Source organism: Xiphophorus hellerii, chromosome 7 (genome assembly GCF_003331165.1).
Source record: "Xiphophorus hellerii strain 12219 chromosome 7, Xiphophorus_hellerii-4.1, whole genome shotgun sequence".
Lineage (NCBI taxonomy): Eukaryota > Metazoa > Chordata > Actinopteri > Cyprinodontiformes > Poeciliidae > Xiphophorus > Xiphophorus hellerii.
Window position 1 is genome coordinate 26,761,881 of NC_045678.1, and position 23,980 is coordinate 26,785,860.

A 23,980-nucleotide genomic window follows, 5' to 3' on the forward strand; every position below is an offset into this window, starting at 1 on the left:
ATATACAGACCCCGCCTCAGCCCACCACCATGTGACTTACAATAAACTCTGCAGATGCTGGGAAGCAGCAGCACTACTTCCAATTTACTTTCACTTTCAGTCTTTTAGGCAGTGTTGTAGCAGGCTACCTAGACTCCTCTGTTCAAGGGGGGACAGAAGCCATAGCGATAGCAATTTAGACTAAATTTAACGAATATAGGAAAGGCATGCAAGTTCAAAACCAGGTTTACAGATGCCAATAAGCTGCATTTCCCTCCCAATTCTTTTTTTCTTTTGCATAATGACCAGTTGTGTGCACCACCTACTGACTGTAGCATTGACTGATTCACTGATTTGTGAAGTAGAGTAATCGTAACAGATCTTTTTCTTCATGTTGGCCGCATTTTCTGTACTATTTATTTTTCTCATTTTCAGCACTGACCTTACTTGAAGGGAAAACTTAAGGCTTACAAAAACTTTGTATTTTCTGTCCTGGAGGGTATACTAAGAAGCTGGTTCAGTTGTAAAGCAGGTTAAGTTAACCTTGTGCTATAGGTAAAGCACCTAATTTTCTTAACTAAATGATGCCTGCAGGTATATCTATTAGCAGGTTTAATTTTGCCTGCACTTGGTTGTGTACATTATTTTAAGTGTATTTGACAAGTTTACCAAAATATAAAAAATGTCATTCAAACTGCATTTGCTTTGTTTTACTTTTTACTTGTACTTTTCATTACATTACTTGAGTACATCCATTTTTACAGTAATTTCCATACTTAAGTACAAGAAGTTTCAGATACTTTAAGACTTTAACTCAAGTAACATTTCAGTCAGTGACTTCGACTTTTACCAAAGTCATATTTTGGAGAGGTACTTGTACTTTTACTTGACTCTGAGATTTCAGTACTTTATACAACACTGGGAAAGGCATGCAAGTTCAAAACCACAAACCATTAACATGTGCTACTCTTTAAAACTGGAACAATTTATTAGCAGGTTTAATTTTGCCTGCACTTGGTTGTGTACATTATTTTAAATGTATTTGACAAGTTTACCAAAATATAAAAAAAGTCATTCAAACTGCATTTGCCTTGTTTTACTTTTTACTTGTACTTTTCATTACATTACTTGAGTACATCCATTTTTACAGTAATTTCCATACTTAAGCACAAGACGTTTCAGATACTTTAAGACTTTAACTCAAGTAACATTTCAGTCAGTGACTTGGACTTTTACCAAAGTCGTATTTTGGAGAGGTACTTATACTTATACTTTTACTTGACTCTGAGATTTCAGTACTTTATACAATTAGAAACTGTTTATTTTCTACAAAACTTTCCAAACAAGTTGAATAAAAAATTTATCTGTAAACAAACTCTCTCTCTATTGAGAGAGACTCAATAATACACAAACTTCTTTCCTGTGCAGTGTTGTCATTAAAACTGCTTCATATCTGCCTCATTATTTTCTGTTTGTGTATTTCCCTGAAACTTGAGGAACTGGGACATCCATCCATTAAACCAGAAGTCACTCCTGAACTCTCATGTCAAATTAGTCCTGGATGTTTCCGCTGAAAGCAGCAGATTGAAAATGACTGTAGTTTATTTAATATAGAAATAGCCGAATGCATTTTTTTTCAGCTGTCCATGAAGGGATACACTCCATGTTGTTTCCGTCTTTCATGTGTTCAGACATGTCAAAGCATCAAACCGGTTAATCAGAACTTTAACTGAATGCTATGATTATTAGTGAAAGGAAATGAATGAGTTAGCATAAAGGTCAATTCAGCCGCTTCTTCTAGCTCAACGTGGGAAAAAGAATCAAATTATTAATTAAGACTTGGTTTCAATCAAGCGTACAACCACAAATTAAACAAACTAAACTACCAGCAGCATCTGTTAAACATTGTTTAATTTTTTTCTGTTTGTGTTTCTATTGTTGCAGCACGGACACATGCACGCGCAGACACAGCAGGAGGGCGTGTCTGTGCGGTAAACGGGTTCGGTTCTGTTCTGCTCGGTTCGGTTCGGTTCGGTTGGGTCAGGACTCACCGCCAGCACCACTGTGTCCTCTCCGTTGAATTTGGGGATGTATTTGTCTCCGCGGCTCCGCTCCGAGTCACTCAGCGGCCTGAAGCGGCACATCACCTTCACCCCGCACACCCCGCACTCCGCAACCTCCATCCCCGCACAGTCCGCAACAACAAAGACAGTAAGAGGGAAGTAGACAGACCCCCGCCGGACCCGCTGGGAATCGGGGTTCGGTTCGGACACAGTGGGTGGATCAGACTGATGAAGCTCTCCGGTGAGACTCGGAGCTCAGCGTCTCTCCATCAGGATGCTGAACACAACACTGCCAGCTCCCACAGGTCCAGCCTGGAGCGCTGAGGCGCAGAGAACTCTGGGAAGTTGAGTCTTCATACGGATTTATTATCTGAGCGATCAAGTGGTCGGATCTTTGGAGTCATATTAAAACATTTTCCCTCTTACAAATTATTTTTCATTATATGCAGATTCACTGGCCAGTTTATTAGGTACATACTTCAGAGATTTCTGTCCATATAGAGATGAAAGCACAAGTTGCTGCCAAATTGCTATTTGTATCCCGATTTGAGTTTCAATCCTTTTTAATGAGTGCCATTCTTGGTGGAAACAAGTTTAAATGTAAACCTTTAATAAGAACCATCCAAGAGTTTTGTAAACCTTATAGACACTGCTTAGAAATCTTTTTATTTAAAATGTTCACTGTGATAAGCTTTGACTGGCAAACCATCTAGAAATATATATTTTTGCTATGAACTCTGTTCTGTTTTGGGTTTTCTTTTAGCAAGTGAATCATCTTTAACTGAAACACGTTCAGCAACTTCCTGGGAAATGAAAAAGGGATAAATGTGAATAGATGAATGGAAATAGAAAATGAAACTGGATACATGAAAATGGAAAATGATAAATGAATAAGAAAAATAAGGAAATGAAAAAAAGGCTGGCAGAAATAAATGCGAGAATAAATAAAATGTATAAATGAAGAAATAGAAATAGAAATAAAGATGCCAAGTATCCATTTATTTATTTACTTATTTAATTTTGACTGAAATGGCTTTACATATGGCTCTCCATACAATACAGTTAGCATGAAATGGATGTACAATTCTCTTGAACTAATAAGTTATTTACACAATTTATGGCATTTGGACATAAAGTACATTGAGAGTAATTGAAATGTTTTTAGTTGCTCTTACAATGGAAAAGAAGGTGTGGTGTTCCCCATGATTTTTTTGTTTTATTCCAAAGCTGTTAAAAAGCTTACGACAATTTCAAACTTTATTATACTTTTTGAAACTTTACAGGTGGAGTTAGAGAGTTTGTACTGCCTTCAGATTTTTCCCATAATTACACTTCTTTAAAAACGAAGCCTCACAACAGACACAAGTAAAAGGGAAACATAAATTAAGCAGAGGTCCAGTCAGCCTTTTCCAGGCATTTCTCACTGATATTAAAATGTCACTAATTCAAGATACAAGAACTTTTGCACAAGCGGTTCAAAGCGTTAAATATGGTATAAAAACTGGTTAATACTACTATTAATTACCAGTTTTTTTACATTTGTTGTAATCACCAAACAAATGACGTCTTTACTTTATTATAATTTCATATTAACAGTGACATAAGACTGCAAAACAACTCAAAGCAACTGGGAAAATGAACTGTTTGGGGCAGAATCACACATTTGACTCTTTTCTGCAGTAAACATTCTAGGATGGGGTATGATTGCTCTTGCCGAGATTAGAGGAACCAATAGACCAAGTAATGTAGTCATACAACTTTTTCTCAATGGCTTCGATTGCCTGATCGTTTTGTTGACAAGTCAGTAATCCTGGTACTGTCTCATGGAAGAGAACATGAACATCCAGCTCAACATTTTTATACATTTCAGACCATTTTGTTCCTCCAGTTGAATAGTCAGGATCTCTGGTGTGATGCATCAGAACCAGAATCACTGGTTTATCCAGTGATGAGACTGAAACACATGGGGAAAAAAATAGATTTAGGGTTCTTGTTGTTAAATCTTTGTACACATAAGGTCAATAATTTCATCATAGAGTTCTACTTACTGACAGACAGTATTAACAATAGAAAACATCTGAAAACTGATCCATTAACTGCTAAAGTTCTGATATTACAAATTACAAGGACACAGCAACAGCATTTTTGTTCAAAATTATAGCGGTGTTTAAAAGTAGTGAGTAAATCTGATTATCTTTATGATAGCTAAATTTTTTATACCCAAATGTAACTTTATTCTAATCTATTCCAAATCAAAACACGCATCAAACTTCTTCAGACTACAGAAAGTGAAGAAAAGGGAATATTTAGTTTTTCAAAGATATATTGTCAGCATTTTTATTTCCAAACCAGCAACATTTTCTGTATACCTTAAAACACTGAGCAATAATAATTTGCATATCCACTGTTTCTAAGGATTAGTTTTCATTGGTGTAAAATTGCTGACCCACATTTGGCACCTGCATGATGCCTGTGCTATCATGTCTCACTGGTTATTGATTCAAGGCTGATATTTTTATGCATAGTTGTATTTCTGATTATTATTGTAAAGTTTATACATTCTTAATAAGTGAGTCTGCATAAAGTAACTACTAAATTTCCCTTAGTTGATAAGTTAGGAGGGGGAAACACCTGTTTTCTGTTTTCAAGTGCAAACTCTTAGTAAAACTTAATGTTTCTGTTTACAAAATAAAAATCCATAACATTTTCATGGATCAGGAAATGGCTTTGAGAAGAATAAAAGGATACGGGAGAAATAACTTAGCAGGACATATTTGATTGTAAAATATTCGATCTGTTAAATAGCTTTTAGGAAACGGAAACAAGGATTTCCGTTACCTATTGGATTTGTCATTGTTGATTCCACATCTGACCCAACGCGTGAGGTGATTGGACAAAAGACAATGACGACCGAAGATTCCTCTGGACTTTGTTTTTCCTCAAATGTAGGGGTCGTCCAGGACATTAGCCGGGAGATTGGCCAGTAGGTTGACCAGTAGTTTTTGTTATTCTTCATTTTTTCCATTATTGCCTCATGGGCACCAAATGTCTGTCCAGTGGGGAATGGGAAGATCTTTACTCTGCGCCATTCACCTTTAAATACATTTGTCAGTTTGAGAAAAAAATAGAAAAGGTTTAGACTCATAACTGTTAAATATTTAATGCTTGCAAGCAAAAACAGACAATGAAATGACTTAAATGTAATCTCCAACTTATATGAGATAAGTTGGATTAAAAAGTCCCTCTTATATGCAGCTGTACAAAATCCAAATCTGCCCAAATTTAGTTCAGATCCATCAAGTTCATTCCACACTTTAATAAAACACTTCTGATGTTTCTCAAATTGTTCTGACACTTAGAAAACGTCTTTCAGGGGAATTCCCTGGAGGGTCTAGAAATTTTCCAGTGACATTGTTCACTGTAACCCAGAAGAGAGGTCAACAAAGCTGTTAGAACATTTCAAATAGAAACAGGTTGTGTCTGGAAAAGTCTGATATGATCAAACAGAGACAGACAAAGAATGTAATATCCATAATACTACAATACTAAGAAATTTGAAAGCTATACAAGACAATGCACAAAAGAATGTAATGGACTAATTGAAATATTGTTGTGCAAGACTTCACTCTATTACCAAAAATTGCCAAAAGTTTATTCACATATAAGTGACTTAATGTAAACCATGAAATAAAACCAGTTAAGTTTAATTGTACTTGTTTTTTTATGTCTATGATAATATATCTGAAATTTGAACAAAAATGCTTTGTACCATTGTTTTCTCAATCTAAATAAAGACATAAAGCTCTATTGTGGCCTTTTTCATACACTGCTTTTTAAATTAGGTATATAATAATAAATAAGTGTGCTTCAAATCAGGTTTAATGTTTAATATTAATCAAAGGATCGATGTTCTGTTGGAGCCAATAACTTGAAACTACTGGTATTCCATTTCTTAATATAATACTTCCCCTGTGAAAAAAAAACTGCTTATCATTTATCCAATTATACTTTTCAAATTACTCTTTATTATCTTTCTATATTATAGTATATAGAAAGATAGTATATGGCCACCTTGCAAACATAGGTGACCATAAATAATGCCTGCAGAGAAAAGGGCTATTATAGCTGTATAAAATCTATATTTTATAGATTCTGTTGTGGGTCACAGCTTCATGTAATGAAGTTTTTCTGTTTAACATAAATAAATTTAATGTTTAGGCATGACAAACGGGAATGGGTTTGTCCCTGTGACAGGGACTGCAGATGAAAATCAGGCAGGAAATAGACATAAGTTACAAAACAAAGACCGAAAGTAACTTAAGATTATCATATCCTGTTTATGGTTCTCACAAATATTTTAAAAACATGAATACAGAAAATCTACAGAAAACAGGAAGCTGGAGAATATAAGCAAGAGAAGAATACCTGAATAGCTCATGGTGTTCTGTTGTTCTGGCGGATTTATGTTCTGCTGTTCTGCAGCGTCTCAGTCTTTATATACAGACCCCGCCTCAGCCCACCACCATGTGACTTACAATAAACTCTGCAGATGCTGGGAAGCAGCAGCACTACTTCCAATTTACTTTCACTTTCAGTGTTTTAGGGTGGTGGGGTCCACTCTAATTTCATAAGAGCTATTGCATATTGCAAACATCACATTATCAAAAATCAACACATATGACATTTTCTTCTTTTTTCTTTTCTAATTCAGTCAATCATTTTTCCTCCCTTGTATTTCATTTGTTTTGTCTTGTCTTATTTCTGCCTGTGTTTGTAATGGCTGCTTCTTGATTTGTCTGTAAAGCACTTCAAATCATCTTGTACACAAAATGTGCTACACAAATAAATTTCCCTTGCCTTAAAAAAAAAGAAGAAAAAACCCTAATAAAAAGAAGTCTTGCATGTATGTTTTAATTTCATAAAGTATAAATGAAAACAAATAAATTAAAAACATTTAAACTTTTCAACCTCTCACTTTCCCTATTAGAGACAAACATCTTGGTTGAATAAATGTTATTTTAAGTTTCAGTCTCCCAGGGTGATAGTACTTTTCGGCTGGATTAGAGGGCAGAACAGAAAGTTCTGGCTGATCAGAAAGTGAAAATAAATGATTATAAAAATATTAGATTCCAGTCTCATAAAGAAGGTTAATATTTAAAGTGAGAGCTGGAAGATTGCAGTTTCACTTCAAAGAAAAGTCAACACAGCAGAAAGATGGTTGTGTCAATTTTTTTTATTTTCAAAAATATTTAGTTATACATTTCAGGAATATTTTGTGTCAAGAAAGGAAAACATGAATGTGCTGCTTAACTGACTGCTTTTATTTAGTAAAATGATGGTCTTCTTTAATCTGTTAAGATTTTTTTAAGGATTTTATGACATTTATGACATTTATTCATTAATAGCTTGAAAGGAAAAAGTAAAGTGAACAATGGAGAAGACTTACAGTAATTGGAACCAAGGACTTCTGTGTTGAGGACTTTATCCTCTATATGGTGAAAATATGATACCACTTTGAACTCTGAACTCAGAGTATGTTATGTGTTCTAAATATCTCTGAGTGGAGAATAATTTGAATAACAGATTGTTTTGCCACCCATTATTCTCTGTTTAGCTCATTTTATTTGTTGAGGAACATGAAGAAACCTCCCCCCGGTTTCACCCCCAGCTATTGTCCAGGATAAAAAAAGGACTTTTCAAATGTTTTCTCGTTAGTTTGGATAAACTGAAACTAAACAGCTAATAAACTTAATGCTGTCATATTTTAACTTGTTTCTGGCATCTTAAATACTGACTGTGTTTCAGGAGCAGTTTTAATAAATTTTTAACAGATTTTATGTTTGTTTTTACAGAAGAAAATACTTCTGGAAATGAGTAATGTTTCTAATGACTTTCAATTGTCTTTGCAAAATAATTCATGCCTCTGTGCAGCTCTGGATGAACCATGAAGGGGACTACGCTGGGGGTGAGTTCACTGTAGCTGATTCAAAGCTGATTTACTGCAGCTTCTTTGTTAAATTACAAAATGTAATAATCAATAAGTAGAAAACAGTTTACAGAATAAATAAAGAAGAGATGCCTTTGTGTGACAGGTTCTGTTTAGTGTAGGCTAATAACAGAAAATACAACATTTAATGATGAAGAAACATTGAACACTGACAGGTGCCAACGTTTTACAGCAAAATCAGAACAAGCACACGGCAACTGTTAAACATTTGAAGGCGTTAAAGAAACCAAAAATTCACCTGCTGCCTTGGAAATGCAAGGGAAACAACAAAATTGTTTTTGTTCTAACTCAGAAACTAAAGTTCATTAGGTTGATTGAACATCTTAGCACTGTCCATCAACAAGAGTTGTCTAAACACTGTTTAAGTTCTGATAGTTCACTACATTTATTTACTTATTTAGACATGTGTTAAAAACTGTCACTATGTTGTGACAGTACAGTGGGAGAGATAATCTGTGGGGAAAAAAAACAAACAAAAATTAAACCAGAGCAAGATTTTCCACCTTCTCCCAGTGCTACTATTGCCGTCTACAGAAACGCACCGTCAGTCATAATCTACCCGCCAAGGAGGCAGAGGTCTTTTGGAGTGCAGGGAAGCTCAGTTTTTTTCACAGATTATTCGGCTCATATACTGTCAGGAGTAGAGCTTATAAACAGAAGCTCTTGATTATTGACAAAAACCAGGTGAGATGGTGAGAGGGAGGGAGAACAGAGATGGTACATAGGAGTATGGAGGAGGAAAACAATGGGCAAAACAGAAATCTGTTACAAAGAATAACGCAAGAAATAAACGGTAAAGATAATCTAACTAAAATAATCTCAACAGCAACATGGATGAGAACAAAAAATAGCTAAGAACACAGATAACAATTACTAAAAATAATAATAATCAAATATCCTGACAAAAATATCAGAAATCATGCATTTTTTTCAATCTGTGACTTGTTTACAAAGTCACAGATTGGTTTTGTTGAGATAATATTAAAACAATATCAAATAAAAACATAAGAACAAAAGACCAAATACTTAATTCCTAACGTTCTTATATGTCTCAGCAAAGCTGAAATATAAGCATAAAGCAAAGCAAAACATTTTCATGCACTTCAAACTTTTTTCTTCCTTCAGTAGAATATACAGCATAAAAACCCACCGGTTACATTATTAGGTCCACAGTAATAGTATCAGATTGACACCTTGTTTTCAGAACTGCACAAATGAGACAAAATTTAGGAGGTTTCACAATGCAGCTCCATGTTCTCACCCCTGCATGTGTAAGATCTCTCTGGCTGCTCCGGCTTCCTGTGCTAGGTTAATCAGTGATTTTATTTTCTGCAGGACTAAGTTCCTGCATGCATGGATGTTTGTCTTTAGTGTCTCTGCGTTGCCCTGTGAAGCACTGCTGAGCTGTCCAGGAAATACCCTTATCTAACCTCTTATCTAACGATGCCCATATGATCCAGATAATGAATAAGCTGGTATAGACAATGAAAGGATTTTGGTCCATACTGATATGATAGCAGCAAGAGGTGATGCAGATTTATTAGCTGCAAACCAATTATGTAGGGCGACTATTTTAGTAGTCGATTAATCTATTGATAATTCTGATTATGAATCGACTATTCGGGAAAAAAAGAGCACATTCTGCAGATTTTTCATTTATTTAAGTATTTTTATGCAATATTAGAAATATATCAAAAGATGCAAATGAACAATTCAATTCCTGTTTGAAATAAAATAACAATTGAAATGGTTATTAACTGGATAGCAAAAAGTGCTTAATAGGTTGTTTTTTACAGATTTGGAACCAATTAAGCTAAAGCTGCAACTTGAGGAGTTCTGGGTGGAATGTGTTTACAGATAAAGTTGTTTTTTTTATCTTAAATGTAAATGTTTATATTTTTTGTACAGTTTTGGCTGAACTACAGCAGAGGGTGTTGTTCTTTCAGCATATTACGTTTTTAAGGGTATCTATACTCCGTACTTCAATTAATTAATTATTAAATTAATTCATTAAGCGTAATGAACAGCTTTTGATCCATTATGATTAATTTGATTAATCATTTCAGCCTTACAATAACAATGACATGAGTCTCTAATTTCACTACATCCCAAAGCACCTGGACTGAGATCTTTAGAGCTGAGTGAACTTGTCATGTTGAAGTGTCAGTTGTCAGATTACAATTATTTTACATTTGTAACGTAATGTCGTTACACTTTTGGAAGTAGCGTTCAGAGTATGGGTAAACGGTGATCATAAAGGGATGGACATGGTCAGGAATCATACTTAGTTAGGCTGTGGTGTTTAAACGATGCTCTGTTGATGCTTCCTGTTCTGGGCTGGTAGGAGTTTTCTCTTCTGTCAATATAGTCCATTTGCTTTATGATTAAACATATTGTGTTCAGAAACGGTATGTTAGACATATTTGGGTTTTAATAAGTGGGTTTTTAGCTACTGCTTAATTTCTATAATTTTGAACCAGTCTATTCATTCTCCTTCTGATTATTCAGTATTTCTCCCCAGATAACTGCTGCTCACTGGATATTTAATGTTTCGTAACATTCTCAACGAGTCTGATGGTGTGCTAACATTCCAAAGACTGGTTTTGAATGTTTATTTAGCTCTTTTTTAATCATCTCAAAAGCCTCCTCATTTTGTCTACATTTCAATAGTCCTGGTTTAGTCTCATGGAACAGAACATGAACATCAAGGACAACATTTGGATAAACGTCAGACCAGGTTGTTCCTGCAGTTGAATACTCAAAGTCTCTGGTGTGATGCATCAGAACCAAGATGATTGGTTTCTTCAATGATGACGCTGAAACAGAAGACAGATGTGATTAGATCACATTTAACAAATCACTTTTTTCTCCAGTTTAATTATTAAGGTGCACAATTAAAGCCAGTAAAATATTTTCATCCAAGAACATGGTTGTAATTCTAGAAATGTCTCATTTTTCTGCCTTTTGATATAGCAAAATTTTAAAAATCTCCATGGTGACACCCTCCCACTCAATGTAGGAAAGTTTTTGGCTCAACTTTTTCTTCACCACAACTTACTGGTAGTCTACACACATTGCCACAGAAAAATTGCCCAGTCTGTTTGTCTTTGTCTTATTCGACTTTGCAGTCATTTATAAACAAGACACCAAATTACCTAAACTCCTCGACTTGAGACAGACACTGACCCTCAAAACAGAACTGAACATCTAGTTCTTAAATAAGGAGGATTCTAAGAAGAAGTTTCTAAGTGTCACTGTGTTATTTAGAATGTCTCTTATTTTTACAGTTAAAAAATATGTAACAACCAGTGAGTCTATTATCTCAATCAGGCAAACATTCCTCCATACAAGCTGGGAAACAAAGTTAAAAAATGTCAAACAAACTCAAACATTTAGTTGTAATTCCTGTACCTGTTTTATCTCTCATGGATGACTCCACGTCTGATCCAACGCGGGATGTGATTGGACAGAAGACAATGACAATGTCAGAATCTTTCAGGTTTGTCTCCTGGACATGAAGTGTCCGCCGTTTGTCCATCATCAATTGTTCCTTCACTTGAACATCACCACGAAATGTCTCACCAGAGCACATATAGAAAACCTTCACTCTGTGTAGTACAGGTAAGCCTAAGCCTGAAGAAAGAAGCAGTCACCAGTTATACCAGTTGTTGTTTGACAGTCAAAAGGTTGAAGTTCCCGCACCATATTTAAAGACTCTTTCGGCAAAATAGTGATCTTGAAGTTATCTAGTGATCTGGGTCTAGGCATGAATCAGGTTTTTCTAGAAGCACTAAAGAATTATATCTTATTCTCCATGATTTTTAAGAATTATTGTCAAATCTGAAGATGGATCTAAGAAAACCAGTTGTGTGCAAAAAAATAAAAAAATATTCATTGGTATTTTTAGAGATGTTTACTAGCTGTAATATTAGGTGTGGAAGGCACTGCAAACTTTTGTGGAAAAAAATGTCCCATGACAGATTGAGTAAAATAAAATCAGAAATATGTCAATTTAAAAAAAATGACTCCATTATATTAACTTGATAAATGTAATTTGTAATGTTCCACATTTTCTACCAAATATTTATTTGTTAGAGGCAAATATTTGTTTGCTTCTACAGAACATTTGTAATATACCTTTGTGACTGTATATAGACCTTTAATTAGAATGGCTTCTGACAAAAATGATGGCGTGTTTAAATCCTCACATACAGGCTCTAATGAAGACGCCTTTTAATATTTGTCTATTAGATCAGGACTCAAATAAATTCCAAAACTATGTGTGACCTCAGTGTGATATAACCAGGGATATAACTGTCCACTGGTCAGTTCTGTTTTAAGGCATGTACCGGTACCTGTTTTTTCTGATGGGCCTTTTTGTCCTACAAAAAAACAGAGAAACAATTAAGACAGGTTTTGTAAAACGAAAGTGTATAATTTTGATTTTAAACCTAGTTGTGTAATAATACAAAGATTACATCATACTTTTTCCAGCCTGACCTGTTGGTATAGATATTTATTTCAAGAATAGAGACTTTTGTATGTGCAGAAATTGAATTTCTGCACATACATTTTGTACTTCTGTTCCTGATGTCTAAACCTTAGGCAGTTCAATACTTAATTCTTTTTTACGCTTTGAGAATTTCACTAGTCCAACGCGGGATGTGATTGGACAGAAGACAACGACAATGTCAGAATCTTTCAGCTTTGTCTCCTGGACATCAAGTGTCCGCCGTTTGTCCATCATCAATTGTTCCTTCACTTGATCATCATATAGAAAACCTTCACTCTGCGTAGTACAGGTGAGCCTAAGCCTGAAAAAACAAGCAGTCACCAGTTTTACCAGTTGTTGTTTGACAGTCAAAAGGTTGAAGTTCCCGCACCATATTTAAAGACTCTTTCGGCAAAATAGTGATCTTGAAGTTATCTAGTGATCTGGGTCTAGGCATAAATCAGGTTTTTCTAGAAGCCCTAAAGAATTATATCTTATTCTCCATGTTTTTTAAGAATTATTGTCAAATCTGAAAATGGATCCAAGATGAACAGTTGTGTGCGAAAAAAAAAAAATTATTAGTATTTTTAGAGATGTTTACCACCTGCAATATTAGGTGAGGAAGGCACTGCAAACTTTTGTGAAAAAAAAACCAGTCCCATGACAGATGGAATAAAATAAAATCGGAAATATGTAAATAGGAAAAAATGACTCAATTATATTAACTTTATAAATGTAATTTTCCATATTTTCTACCAAATATTTATTTGTTAGATATACAAATATTTGTTTGCTTCTACAGAATATTTGTAATATACCTTTGTGACTTTAAATAGACCTATTCCTGACTTTAATTAGAATGGCTTCTGACAAAAATGATGGTGTGATTAAATCCTCACATACAGGCTCTAATGAAGACGCCTTTTATTATTTGTCTATTAGATCAGGACTCAAATAAATTCCAAAACTATGTGTGACCTCAGTGTGATATAACCAGGGATATAACTGTCCACTGGTCAGTTCTGTTTTAAGGCATGTACCGGTACCTGTTTTTTCTGATGGGCCTTTTTGTCCTACAAAAAAACAGAGAAACAATTAAGACAGGTTTTGTAAAACGAAAGTGTATAATTTTGATTTTAAACCTAGTTGTGTAATAATACAAAGATTACATCATACTTTTTCCAGCCTGACCTGTTGGTATAGATATTTATTTCAAGAATAGAGACTTTTGTATGTGCAGAAATTGAATTTCTGCACATACATTTTGTACTTCTGTTCCCGATCTCTAAACCTTAGGCAGTTCAATACTTAATTCTTTTTTACGCTTTGAGAATTTCACTAGTCCAACGCGGGATGTGATTGATCAGAAGACAACGACAATGTCAGAATCTTTCAGCTTTGTCTCCTGGACATCAAGTGTCCGCCGTTTGTCCATCATCAATTGTTCCTTCACTTGATCATCACCACGAAATGTCTCACCAGAGCACATATAGAAAACCTTCACTCTGCGTAGTACAGGTGAGCCTAAGCCTGAAAAAACAAGCAGTCACCAGTTTTACCAGTTGTTGTTTGACAGTCAAAAGGTTGAAGTTCCCGCACCATATTTAAAGACTCTTTCGGCAAAATAGTGATCTTGAAGTTATCTAGTGATCTGGGTCTAGGCATGAATCAGGTTTTTCTAGAAGCACTAAAGAATTATATCTTATTCTCCATGTTTTTTAAGAATTATTGTCAAATCTGAAAATGGATCCAAGATGAACAGTTGTGTGCGAAAAAAAAAAATTATTAGTATTTTTAGAGATGTTTACCACCTGCAATATTAGGTGTGGAAGGCACTGCAAACTTTTGTGAAAAAAAAACTGTCCCATGACAGATGGAGTAAAATAAAATCAGAAATATGTAAATAGAAAAAAATGACTCAATTATATTAACTTGATAAATGTAATTTTCCATATTTTCTACCAAATATTTATTTGTTAGATATACAAATATTTGTTTGCTTCTACAGAATATTTGTAATATACATTTGTGACTTTAAATAGACCTATTCCTGACTTTAATTAGAATGGCTTCTGACAAAAATGATGGTGTGTTTAACCCTTTCATGCATGAATTATGATCCTTTGTGTCAGGATGTTTATCCAATTTTTTATTTTTATTTTCTTAAGGCATTAAAAAGGTAGGAAAAAAACATTTTGTTAATTTTTTTTTAGGTGATCAATTGTAATTTTCTCCAAATACAAAGTTGTTATTTGAAAAATACATTGGTAGTATTGTACTTCAGGGGTTATCTGATGTCACAATATTTTTCAAGAGTCGTCTACAGTGGAAGGAGGGACAGGTTGGGATGCTTTTTTGTCTGTCAGCCATATTGGATTTAACAAAAATAATTTCTTGCATTTGCAGCTGATGGCCAGTAGTTGATAGTATATTTTATGATGCTTTAGTGTCCACTTCAGTGCTCTGTGTGCATTTATAACATAAAAATCCACAAGAAGAAAATGGCTTTTAGATAACTAGCTGCATAGTAGCTAGTTATATCAAAACTAGCTTAATTGTAATCTGACAACTGACACTTCAACATGCATAGTGGTCACTACTGCAGTGACCACTATGCATGAAAGGGTTAAATCCTCACATACAGGCTCTAATGAAGACACCTTTTAATATTTGTCTATTAGATCAGGACTCAAATAAATTCCAAAACTGTGTGTGACCTCAGTGTGATATAACCAGGGAGATAACTGTCCACTGGTCAGTTCTGTTTTAAGGCATGTACCGGTACCTGTTTTTTCTGATGGGCCTTTTTGTCCTACAAAAGAACAGAGAAACAATTAAGACAGGTTTAGTAAAACAAAAGTGTATAATTTTGATTTTAAACCTAGTTGTGTAATAATACAAAGATTACATCATACTTTTTCCAGCCTGACCTGTTGGTATAGATATTTATTTCAAGAATAGAGACTTTTGTATGTGCATAAATTGAATTTCTGCACTGTTCCTGATCTCTAAACCTTAGGCAGTTCAATACTTAATTCTTTTTTAAGCTTTGAGAAATCCACTAGTGAACCAGACTTTAAAAGTTTGTCAACGTGATATTGTATGGTTCATACTTTTTATATACAGTTTTCTAGAATTGCTTCTATGGTTGTTTTTATGTTTGCTTAGCACTTTGAGATTATGCAGTAATATGTGGTGACTTGTGATTTCTGTGTATTTCAGACCAATCTGAAGTAATTAACTTTACAAACCTCTTGGTGTTTCTTCCTTTTCCTTTTTTTCACCCGGCACACAGACCTGAACACAGATTTGTAAACACAAAGTGCAATCATTTACTGAAAGGTGTCCATTTTATTATACCACAGAAAACTTACAAGTAAATTAGCTTTTTTATCAGAAGGCTCATGAATATTGTTCAACCATGCAGAATTGTTTTAACTTAAATCTTCCTAATTCAAGAACAACAGCAAAACTCTGAGCTTCAACATAAAGAAAACAAATCAGATAAGCTATGGGCTAACAAGGGTTCATTTTCTCCCTTGCGTCTGATGTGTTCACAGTTGATGTTTTCAGGTAAATATGTAAATGCAGTTATTTATTCTATTTATTAACTGTCTCATCATTTAACCTCAATAAGGGTTCATCCATTCTAGGAAAAACGTTTTTGTAACTTCTGTTTGGATACTATGTGATGATGGCAAAAAAAAAAGCTAAATAACTGGTTTATTGACAAAATATGTAAATATGTCAGCCTGCTGTTTTTAACTGTGGAAAACCAAACTTATTCTTTGCTGTGTTTCTATCCGGCAAAGAACAGGTTAACTGTTTTTTGTTGTTTTTCTTTTTATCAAACCATTTTACAGAACCTCTGATCCAGACATGGCTTTGGTGGTTTAGCTGATGTTGAACAACTCAAACAAGACCACACCACACTTTTCTTTTCTGATTCAGACCCAGAAACTTCTGTGTTCATTTAAAGAACACTTTCAGTAATACAGATCTAGCAACCTTTGACCTTTAACCTGAACTGAAAAAGATTTACTCACCGCACAAGTTGTGATGGACAGTTTAAGATTTAATTGGCTCTCTTTAATAGTCTTAGTAAGGTGAATGATCAGCTCAAACATCTTTACACAATATGGACACTCCACTCTGCTCGTTTGTTTCACATCGTCCTGCCAAAGCAACAGAAAAATTCTATTAAAGTACAAAAGACATTGAACACTTTTCTTCTTATAATAATCTTAATCATAATAATAAAGTTATTACATGTACATTAATTATTCAAAGTCACCCTAAAGGAGATTCAAGTTCACTGTACAAAGTGTAAGCCACTCGGTCAAGATAGAAAACCAAAATAAAAACAGAGAAACAGCAACCATTACGTGATTAATTGACTTTATAAAAAAATTCTGTCATCTTGTCTGCCGTTAATATATTGTAGGTGTACTAAGACTTTGGGACAGTTTAGTGTTTAAAGGAGTGTCTATTATTGAAACAATCCTGCAATAAAATCCTGTGACAAACATAGAAAAAAAAGACTTAATGATATACATTCAAAAATAAAATAGATCTATCAAAACATTGAAATTTCACCTCACCTGTTGTTTATAGGTAAAGCTCTGCCTCACCTGTTGTTTATAGGTAAAGCTCTGCCTCACCTGTTGTTTATAGGTAAAGCTCTGACTGACAAGGGCTGATTCCACATTGTTAGCTACAAATACTTCCATTTGGAAATCTAACCTGCCATCCTTCTTCAGTTCAAAGTTGACAAAAGTCAAAAACATCTGTCTACAATTTGGACAAGTCATTGATCTCTCCAGACCCTGAAAAAAAAAGGTTTGTGTTAAAAAGATTACTTGAAGAGTGAAACTGATAACTTTCAGTAATCTGAGGTGATAAGAGCATGCAGAGTTTAAAAAGTTAATTTCTCTCTCTGCAAATTTTTACAGTTTCACTTTCAGTCTGATTCAAATCAGACTGAAAGTGTCAAACAACTTTTAAAATCAAACAAAGATAACTCGATTGATCCAAGAAGGGATTTATTATTTTATTATGAACACTGAGTTCAACTGAGCCAAGAGAGATTGTCAGTGCTTAGATATTGTTCTGCATTCTACTGTTGACTGTTTATGCATTCTCTAGTGTTATATATACTGTATATATACACAAGCTGACATTACAAGATCCCTACATTTTAGGGATCTCACAACTTATGACAAAAAAGTTATAAGACAACTTATTGGACTTGATTAATAATCATTTTATTTATTTAGATGTCATGCTTGTTTATATGCCTGTTTTTTGTTGTATCTTTGGCAGTAGCAGAAGATATGTGAAAAATGCTCCAATGAAGTCTGATTGATTCTCATGTTTGTAGGCAAAGATTAAAATTATGTCGTCCTTGAGTCATTTTGATCACATGAATACAAGAAAATCTAACTTACCTGGTTGGATTGTGCTTTCTTAGGTGCTGACATAGTTCCTGCTCATCGGCTTCAATAGAGGTGAAGATACCTATGGAGACAGATGATTGGTTTTTCATGTGGACAAGAAAGTCTTTATGTGGGAGCTCAAGTGTATCTGTCAAATCTGACTTCATAAAGTAACACTCTTTATTATCAGAAGATCCAATGAAAAACTATCTCAATATGTGTGCAACAAGTAAAACTGAGTTCATTTGTGCCAGATGTACCGATGATGCTGTAATTCCAACTGCAGGTGGAGAGTGAAAACTTTCATTTTTGATTCTGTTTTAAAAACTAAAGCGATTCAAACTAAAAACTGTTCTGAGCTAAACAGCAGAAAGCCAAAATGCTACAGTAACACTGACAAAGAAACTACAGCAAGGTTTACAAGATGGAACAGCAAAAACCAAGTAAAATATGAGTAGAGAAACAGATTTACCTTAAAGTCTCACACTTCAACTGATCTGGAGTTGTGCCGTTCCCTTCCTGCTGACTTCAGTCTTTATATATGAAGCTCCACCCAGCCCTGACCACGTGACTTACAGGAAACTATGCAGCTTCAATGCAGCAGCAGCAGCTACTTTCACTTTCAACTCTGACAGAGCCGCTGTGTGTTTTGCCTGCAGATGGAGGTAATCTGCTATGAACTCCTGAAATGTAAATATAAATCTTCTGAGAAGCAAAAAGCTAATTAAACAGCTCTACATTACAATGTCACTTGGTGACTTTGAACCCGTTCGGTGTTCAGCAGATGCATGATGTGATGCATGATCTGGTTCAAGGCAGCAGTAATCTGTTAATCACTTTGTGTTAAATGTAGGTGAGCTCAAACAGCTAAATTCTGGTTTGTTTTCAAAACTGGTGCAAAAAAAATGTAGAATAGGATTAAAAATCAGAAAAGGCTTTTACACTCTGTAACATAAATACAGCTTGTTTTAAAACCAGGTATATTTGTGTGTGTTTAGCTATATGGGATTTTAATTCTCAGGGGTTTTACTAGTTAAATATATTAAAACTGAAAACGTGAATATTTTACAACATATCATTGAAACCAAATGCAATGTTTTTTTCCCAATTTAAATGTATTTTGTTCTTTAATGGTTATTTTTAAAGTCTAAGCCATCAAGCTGTTTTAATTTATATTTTTATTCTCTGCCAAACAAATCCGTAGTAGTGATGGCAACTCGAATCTGGGTTTTTTTTCTCCATTTTTTATTTTGCATCATGACGACAGAGTAAACAGGAAGATGAGAAACCTCAAACCACATTAAAACACATTTGATCCCTCATTATGTTCTAATAGCTTTATTCCTTAGAACATTTATCTCAGAAGTAGATTAAGACATACAATAGTGTAATTTTATTTTAACTGACATAATATTCCCACACATTACATGCAAACATCCCTTTATTATACCTTTTTCTTATTATCTAAGTTTGGTAGTGTCATTTTTCATCTTATTACAGACATTGAAGAAAACAAAAGCTTAAATAGACAATATACCCTGCATGAAATGTTAAAGTAAATAAGAATGACTAACATCAAAAGAATAGCACATGTTAGAGAGTAAAATAAAACCTATGAATAACTTCATTAAGCTTCCCTTTTATGTGTCTTCTTATATTTGATAAGATTTTCAGCCACTCTTTTGTAGTTAAATCACAATACAGGCATTTCTGCCAAACAATCCTCAGATTATCACAAATATTTGACTGTAGACCATAAAATGTTCTGTAAAATGAGGCATTACAATTACCATTGTAATTAGAATTTCCTTTTGTAAAACAAGTACTTCCAATAATATTTATATTCCAGACTAAAGTTTTGCATAATATGATCAAGCAGTACAAACACCACATCCAGGTAAATACAAGTTATTCTGAATATTAATTATTCAAGAAATAGTTTCCAGCATACCATTTTCTTTTTTAAACTTTAATGCCCCGCAAGCCCTCTTCTTAAACTGTTAATATCAGTTTAAATGTTTCTCAATGAAGTCGTCTCCAAAGTCGACCATTTTCCTCAGGGCACTCAAGATCAGGATGTCAACATCGTTTTTCATGTCGATTTCGTCGCTGTAGTTCTTCACTGGGAAGATGCAGTTCATAGGGATTCCCACTGCTGCACTGAAGTCTTTCATCTGAATATAAAAACAAACTGTTACAGTTACAGTGTATAGTTAGTTGTGTGAAATCTCCTGACAAATGTCTAAATGTCTAAAACTCACCTTTTTTTGCAAGTGTTTGCTTCTGTAAACATTCTTCACGTCTTTCTCTATTTCCCCGCAGGCAGCATCGATGTGGGTCATCATGGCCATCTGAGGAATGTCTGCAGAGACAGAAACAGATGCTGAGGGAGTCATGGAAATGGTATCCATGGAGATATCCATGGAGACAGCCACCCATCAAGGGTCAACATGGAAAACTAGTAAGGGAAAAATAATCAAAACCAAAATAGGCCTTTTAAAGTATTTCTAAGTCTTTCTGCATTTATAGAACATTACTGAAGGTTAATTTATCTGAGTAATTCAAAGCGGAAGTTAACTGGAGTGGTGATCAGGATACCTCCTGATTAATTCACATCGACTTTGATGGAACTCACTTTGACTTTTCCTCCTGTCGCTTGTCTAAATAACATAGTTCTCTATAAACTCACCCAGTTGACTGGCTGTTTCTCTGACCTCCTTCATCTTCTGCAGAACTGAAGCATTAATCTCTGGAGCGTTGGCAGACATCACACAGACCAGGACATGAACCTTGTCACCAAGTGAGGGATTTGGGTTGTAACCATAATCGTCTTTAGTCAGTGGGCCCATTGGGTTAAACTGCAAAAAAGAAAAGAAAAGAGAAACAGCAAGATGAGACATGAAATTTTGAAATCAAAACAAAATCAAAAAAATCTTTTTAATCAACTAATATCCTTCAGATATTTGTAAATCTTACAACATCTGAGAGGGGAGCAGCTCCTGTTACGTATCCTAATGTTCAAGCAGCAGGGGAATGTGCTAAAATACACCAGAAGGACTCCTTTGTCAGCAATGTTTTTCAGCAGACCCACTGCTTCATCGTGCAGAGGGGACATCTGACTTAATTCAGAGATTTTGTGGTGGAGGTGTTCAAACCAATACACAGCATAATCTTTATTGTAGGCGTACATGCTGCATGTTTACTTGGAGGTGACGATAATCCATCTTTTTATCCAAGGGATATAGATGAGCAGGAAAAGGTGCTATAGCTAATTCCTGCTGATCAAAACAAACACTGGATTTTTTGTCTCCTCACTCAGTCGGCTTTAGCAACTTTGGCCTTTCAAGCCATGCCCCCTTCATCCTTACCAAGCAGTGTATTATCTTCCAAACATTGCAAGTTACAAGTTATTCATGTCTCCTTTGAAACTAGACAAATACCTGCTGGTAGAGCATAGAGCCCAAATGGACAAAGAGCAGCTGCTGCAGAGATCCAAACAGCTATTAGCATCTAATGTTAGGATATGTTCGCTAAATTTTAAAACCTAATTTCAGAAAGCAACTTAAGGGTGTTTTAACACCTTGTAGTCCAGTAGACTCATTTTTGTTGGAGACCAAAACTGTTTGCTACATTATCAGCTGGTACATTTTGCTTTCACGCTGCACTGTGTTATATGTACCAGACTCTTTGAGAAACTTGCTCACCCCCTCACCTTGGCGCTGCACCAAGAGCCACTGAAGGAAACGACACAAAAACATGTGAGGAAGACACTGAGCACAACTTCTTCTTTATAACATGTAAACAAAAATGGAGTGGAGTCAGATTTTAGCGGCTGTAGGATTTTTCTGTTGTCAACGAACCATTTCTCCCGCTAACGCTAGACTTGTGAGTTGGTTTTGATTGTATTTACCCAGAATGCTCTGTGTTCTGGGTACCTGCTAATTTTATGCAAGTTATCATGGAACCAGGTAAAGAGGATTTGCATGCAGATCATATAACTATAGTGCAGGAGCAACAGTGTCCATATCTTGTCATTTTACCATAAAAGTTGACCAGCTTTCATGTTTGTCACCTGAAAGTGTCTTCCTGGAGATCCAGTATTAACAATAATTGGTCTGATCATCTGTAGTTTGTTGAAATGTTTGTTATTGTTAACAACTTGAAATAAAACCAGTATCCTAACTGGTCCCAGCAGTGGGTTCTTTCACCTTGTGACCCTCCTTTACGTGTCCTTTCATAGCCAGTTTGATGTCGCTAGCATGAATCCCACTGTTGTTCCCGTCTTCCAGACCCATGACGTCGTTGAAAACCAGAGGAAGAAATGTCTTTGAAGTTCCTCGTCCTACTTGGATTTTATAAGTTTCATACTGAAACACAGAGAAATAACATGTAACACAATTCCTGCTGGAAACGGGAAAAAGTAAAGAGCAAATCTGCATCAGGGCTAACTGTTTGATCTCAGACATCTAAAAGATAATCCATATTCATTTTTCACATAGCAGTGGTCAAAAATCTATGGCAAACAGCTGATGAATCCCTAAATTCAGTTTCTCAGAAGATTAAAGTACTATTTATAAATGAATTAAATCAATCTACAAGACCTTTTGGCTAAATAATTGACATCATATTACAATGTGATGCAGTCGTGCTCCTGTTGTGGAGAGAAACATCTTCGCTCATTACTTTTATGGTGAAGCTTCTGTCGGAGGTGGTCGCACTGGTCAAAGCAGGAATGGACATTCGGCCTCGGAGGACGTTACTGACGGAGTTGATGAAACTGGATTTTCCGGCTCCAACATGTCCAAACATGAGGACTCGAAGATGCTTAACGTCTTCAATTTCAGGTTTGTACTCCTTCACATACTGAAGTTCCTTCTCCTTCTCTCTGAGAAGATAAAGTGGATATATGAATATAATGGTTGATTCAGAAAACTGTGTTTACTCGTTGGTGTCATTGTACAGAGGGATTACATTTGCAATGAGCAGTTTTATTCAGAAATGCAACTGGCCATGGTTTGTTTATGTCTTTTTTAATTAAAAAAGAATCTTATTTTCATATGCTTTTAAAATTTTGTTCTGTTTCTAACAACAGTGTTAATAAGAATTAAAGTTTCAGCCTGAACATTGATACTAATCTGGCTGACATGCAATCTCTACTCTCTGATAACCTCTGATCGCTTTTATGCAAAGCGATGCCATAAAAGTTTTGTAGAGTTATAAAACACTTTTATTAGTTACTGCTTAACTACCATCAAATTATTGTCTATATTTGCTTGCTTGAATTGTCCCTCAAAGATGAATATTTATTACACAGAACACGTCTTTGTTCCAGATTCAGCTTCTTGATCTGATCCAGTTTCTCTCTTCATTTTGTTTTTATTCATTGTGCCTTTGAATCATAAACCAGGATCTTACACAATGAGCAATAACCTCTCCCCTGACTGATCAGCAGCAATTTATCTCTCCCAGTACTTTCTGTTTGCTGTAATGTTTTTGATTTTAGATTTTAGCAGAATGAGAGACAAAGCAGCCTCAGTAAACAGATTAATATTTATCAATTTAAATAGTCTCACAGTAAACTCACCCCCATTGCAGTTCCCTCCATGGTTTGTCCAGCACTGCATGAAAACATTAATTATAATTCTTCAAAAACAATTGACAACCTTTCAGAAATGTAATTTGTTTACTTACATGTAGAAGCAGCCATTATATTTCCTCTGCAAAGACAGACAGTAATGTAATCATGTTCAGCCTTTCATTTAACTTCTCTTAAACATTTGCTTCAATCACAGATATTAGGTTTGTACTTACCAAGATGATTTGGACAGTGTAGCTCTGCAAAGGTCTCAAAGTAAAATGCTGCAAAATGTTTTACTCAACAGAAAAGAAAGATACAGACTAAAGGCAGTGAAAGTGAACAATAAATAAATGAATGAACTGTTTGGTCCTCAAAACATCCCACTGTCAGTTCTGTGGTGCAAAATGAAACCAGAAGTTTCCTTCC

General features: G+C 34.9%; 1 protein-coding gene and 2 long non-coding RNA genes across 10 annotated transcripts; 1 reads left to right on the forward strand and 2 right to left on the reverse strand.

The window, feature by feature from the left end:
- Positions 1-7,257: 7,257 nt before the first annotated feature.
- Positions 7,258-18,531, reverse strand: LOC116723103 (uncharacterized). Of its 8 annotated transcripts, XR_004339906.1 has the most exons (10): positions 18,449-18,531; positions 17,989-18,058; positions 17,203-17,367; positions 16,588-16,716; positions 15,793-15,838; positions 15,327-15,353; positions 13,588-14,071; positions 12,405-12,431; positions 11,461-11,682; positions 7,258-10,865 (listed from the first exon to the last, which is right to left on the reverse strand). It is a non-coding gene; the product is annotated as an uncharacterized LOC116723103 (long non-coding RNA). The 8 variants fall into 8 exon arrangements; XR_004339908.1 differs by lacking the exon at positions 12,405-12,431; XR_004339905.1 differs by having other exon boundaries at positions 11,461-12,863.
- Positions 18,530-20,844, forward strand: LOC116723107 (uncharacterized). Its single transcript, XR_004339912.1, has 3 exons — positions 18,530-18,641; positions 20,299-20,437; positions 20,709-20,844. It is a non-coding gene; the product is annotated as an uncharacterized LOC116723107 (long non-coding RNA).
- LOC116723101 (interferon-induced protein 44-like) lies at positions 19,217-23,943 on the reverse strand. The gene is made up of 8 exons (XM_032567698.1): positions 23,788-23,943; positions 23,668-23,693; positions 23,561-23,594; positions 22,660-22,861; positions 22,185-22,343; positions 20,666-20,834; positions 20,238-20,338; positions 19,217-20,150 (listed from the first exon to the last, which is right to left on the reverse strand). Exons 2-8 carry the CDS (start codon positions 23,681-23,683, stop codon positions 19,983-19,985), a joined length of 849 nt encoding a protein of 282 aa, XP_032423589.1. The 5' UTR covers positions 23,684-23,693; positions 23,788-23,943; the 3' UTR covers positions 19,217-19,982.
- Positions 23,944-23,980: the final 37 nt, after the last annotated feature.

Coding starts and splice junctions, on each gene's coding strand:
- LOC116723101 (XM_032567698.1), bottom strand. Junction 22,344..22,659: donor ACAGAAGCTTCACCATAAAA/GTAATGAGCGAA, acceptor TCTGTGTTTCAG/TATGAAACTTATAAAATCCA. Junction 20,339..20,665: donor AGAAACAGCCAGTCAACTGG/GTGAGTTTATAG, acceptor CTGTCTCTGCAG/ACATTCCTCAGATGGCCATG.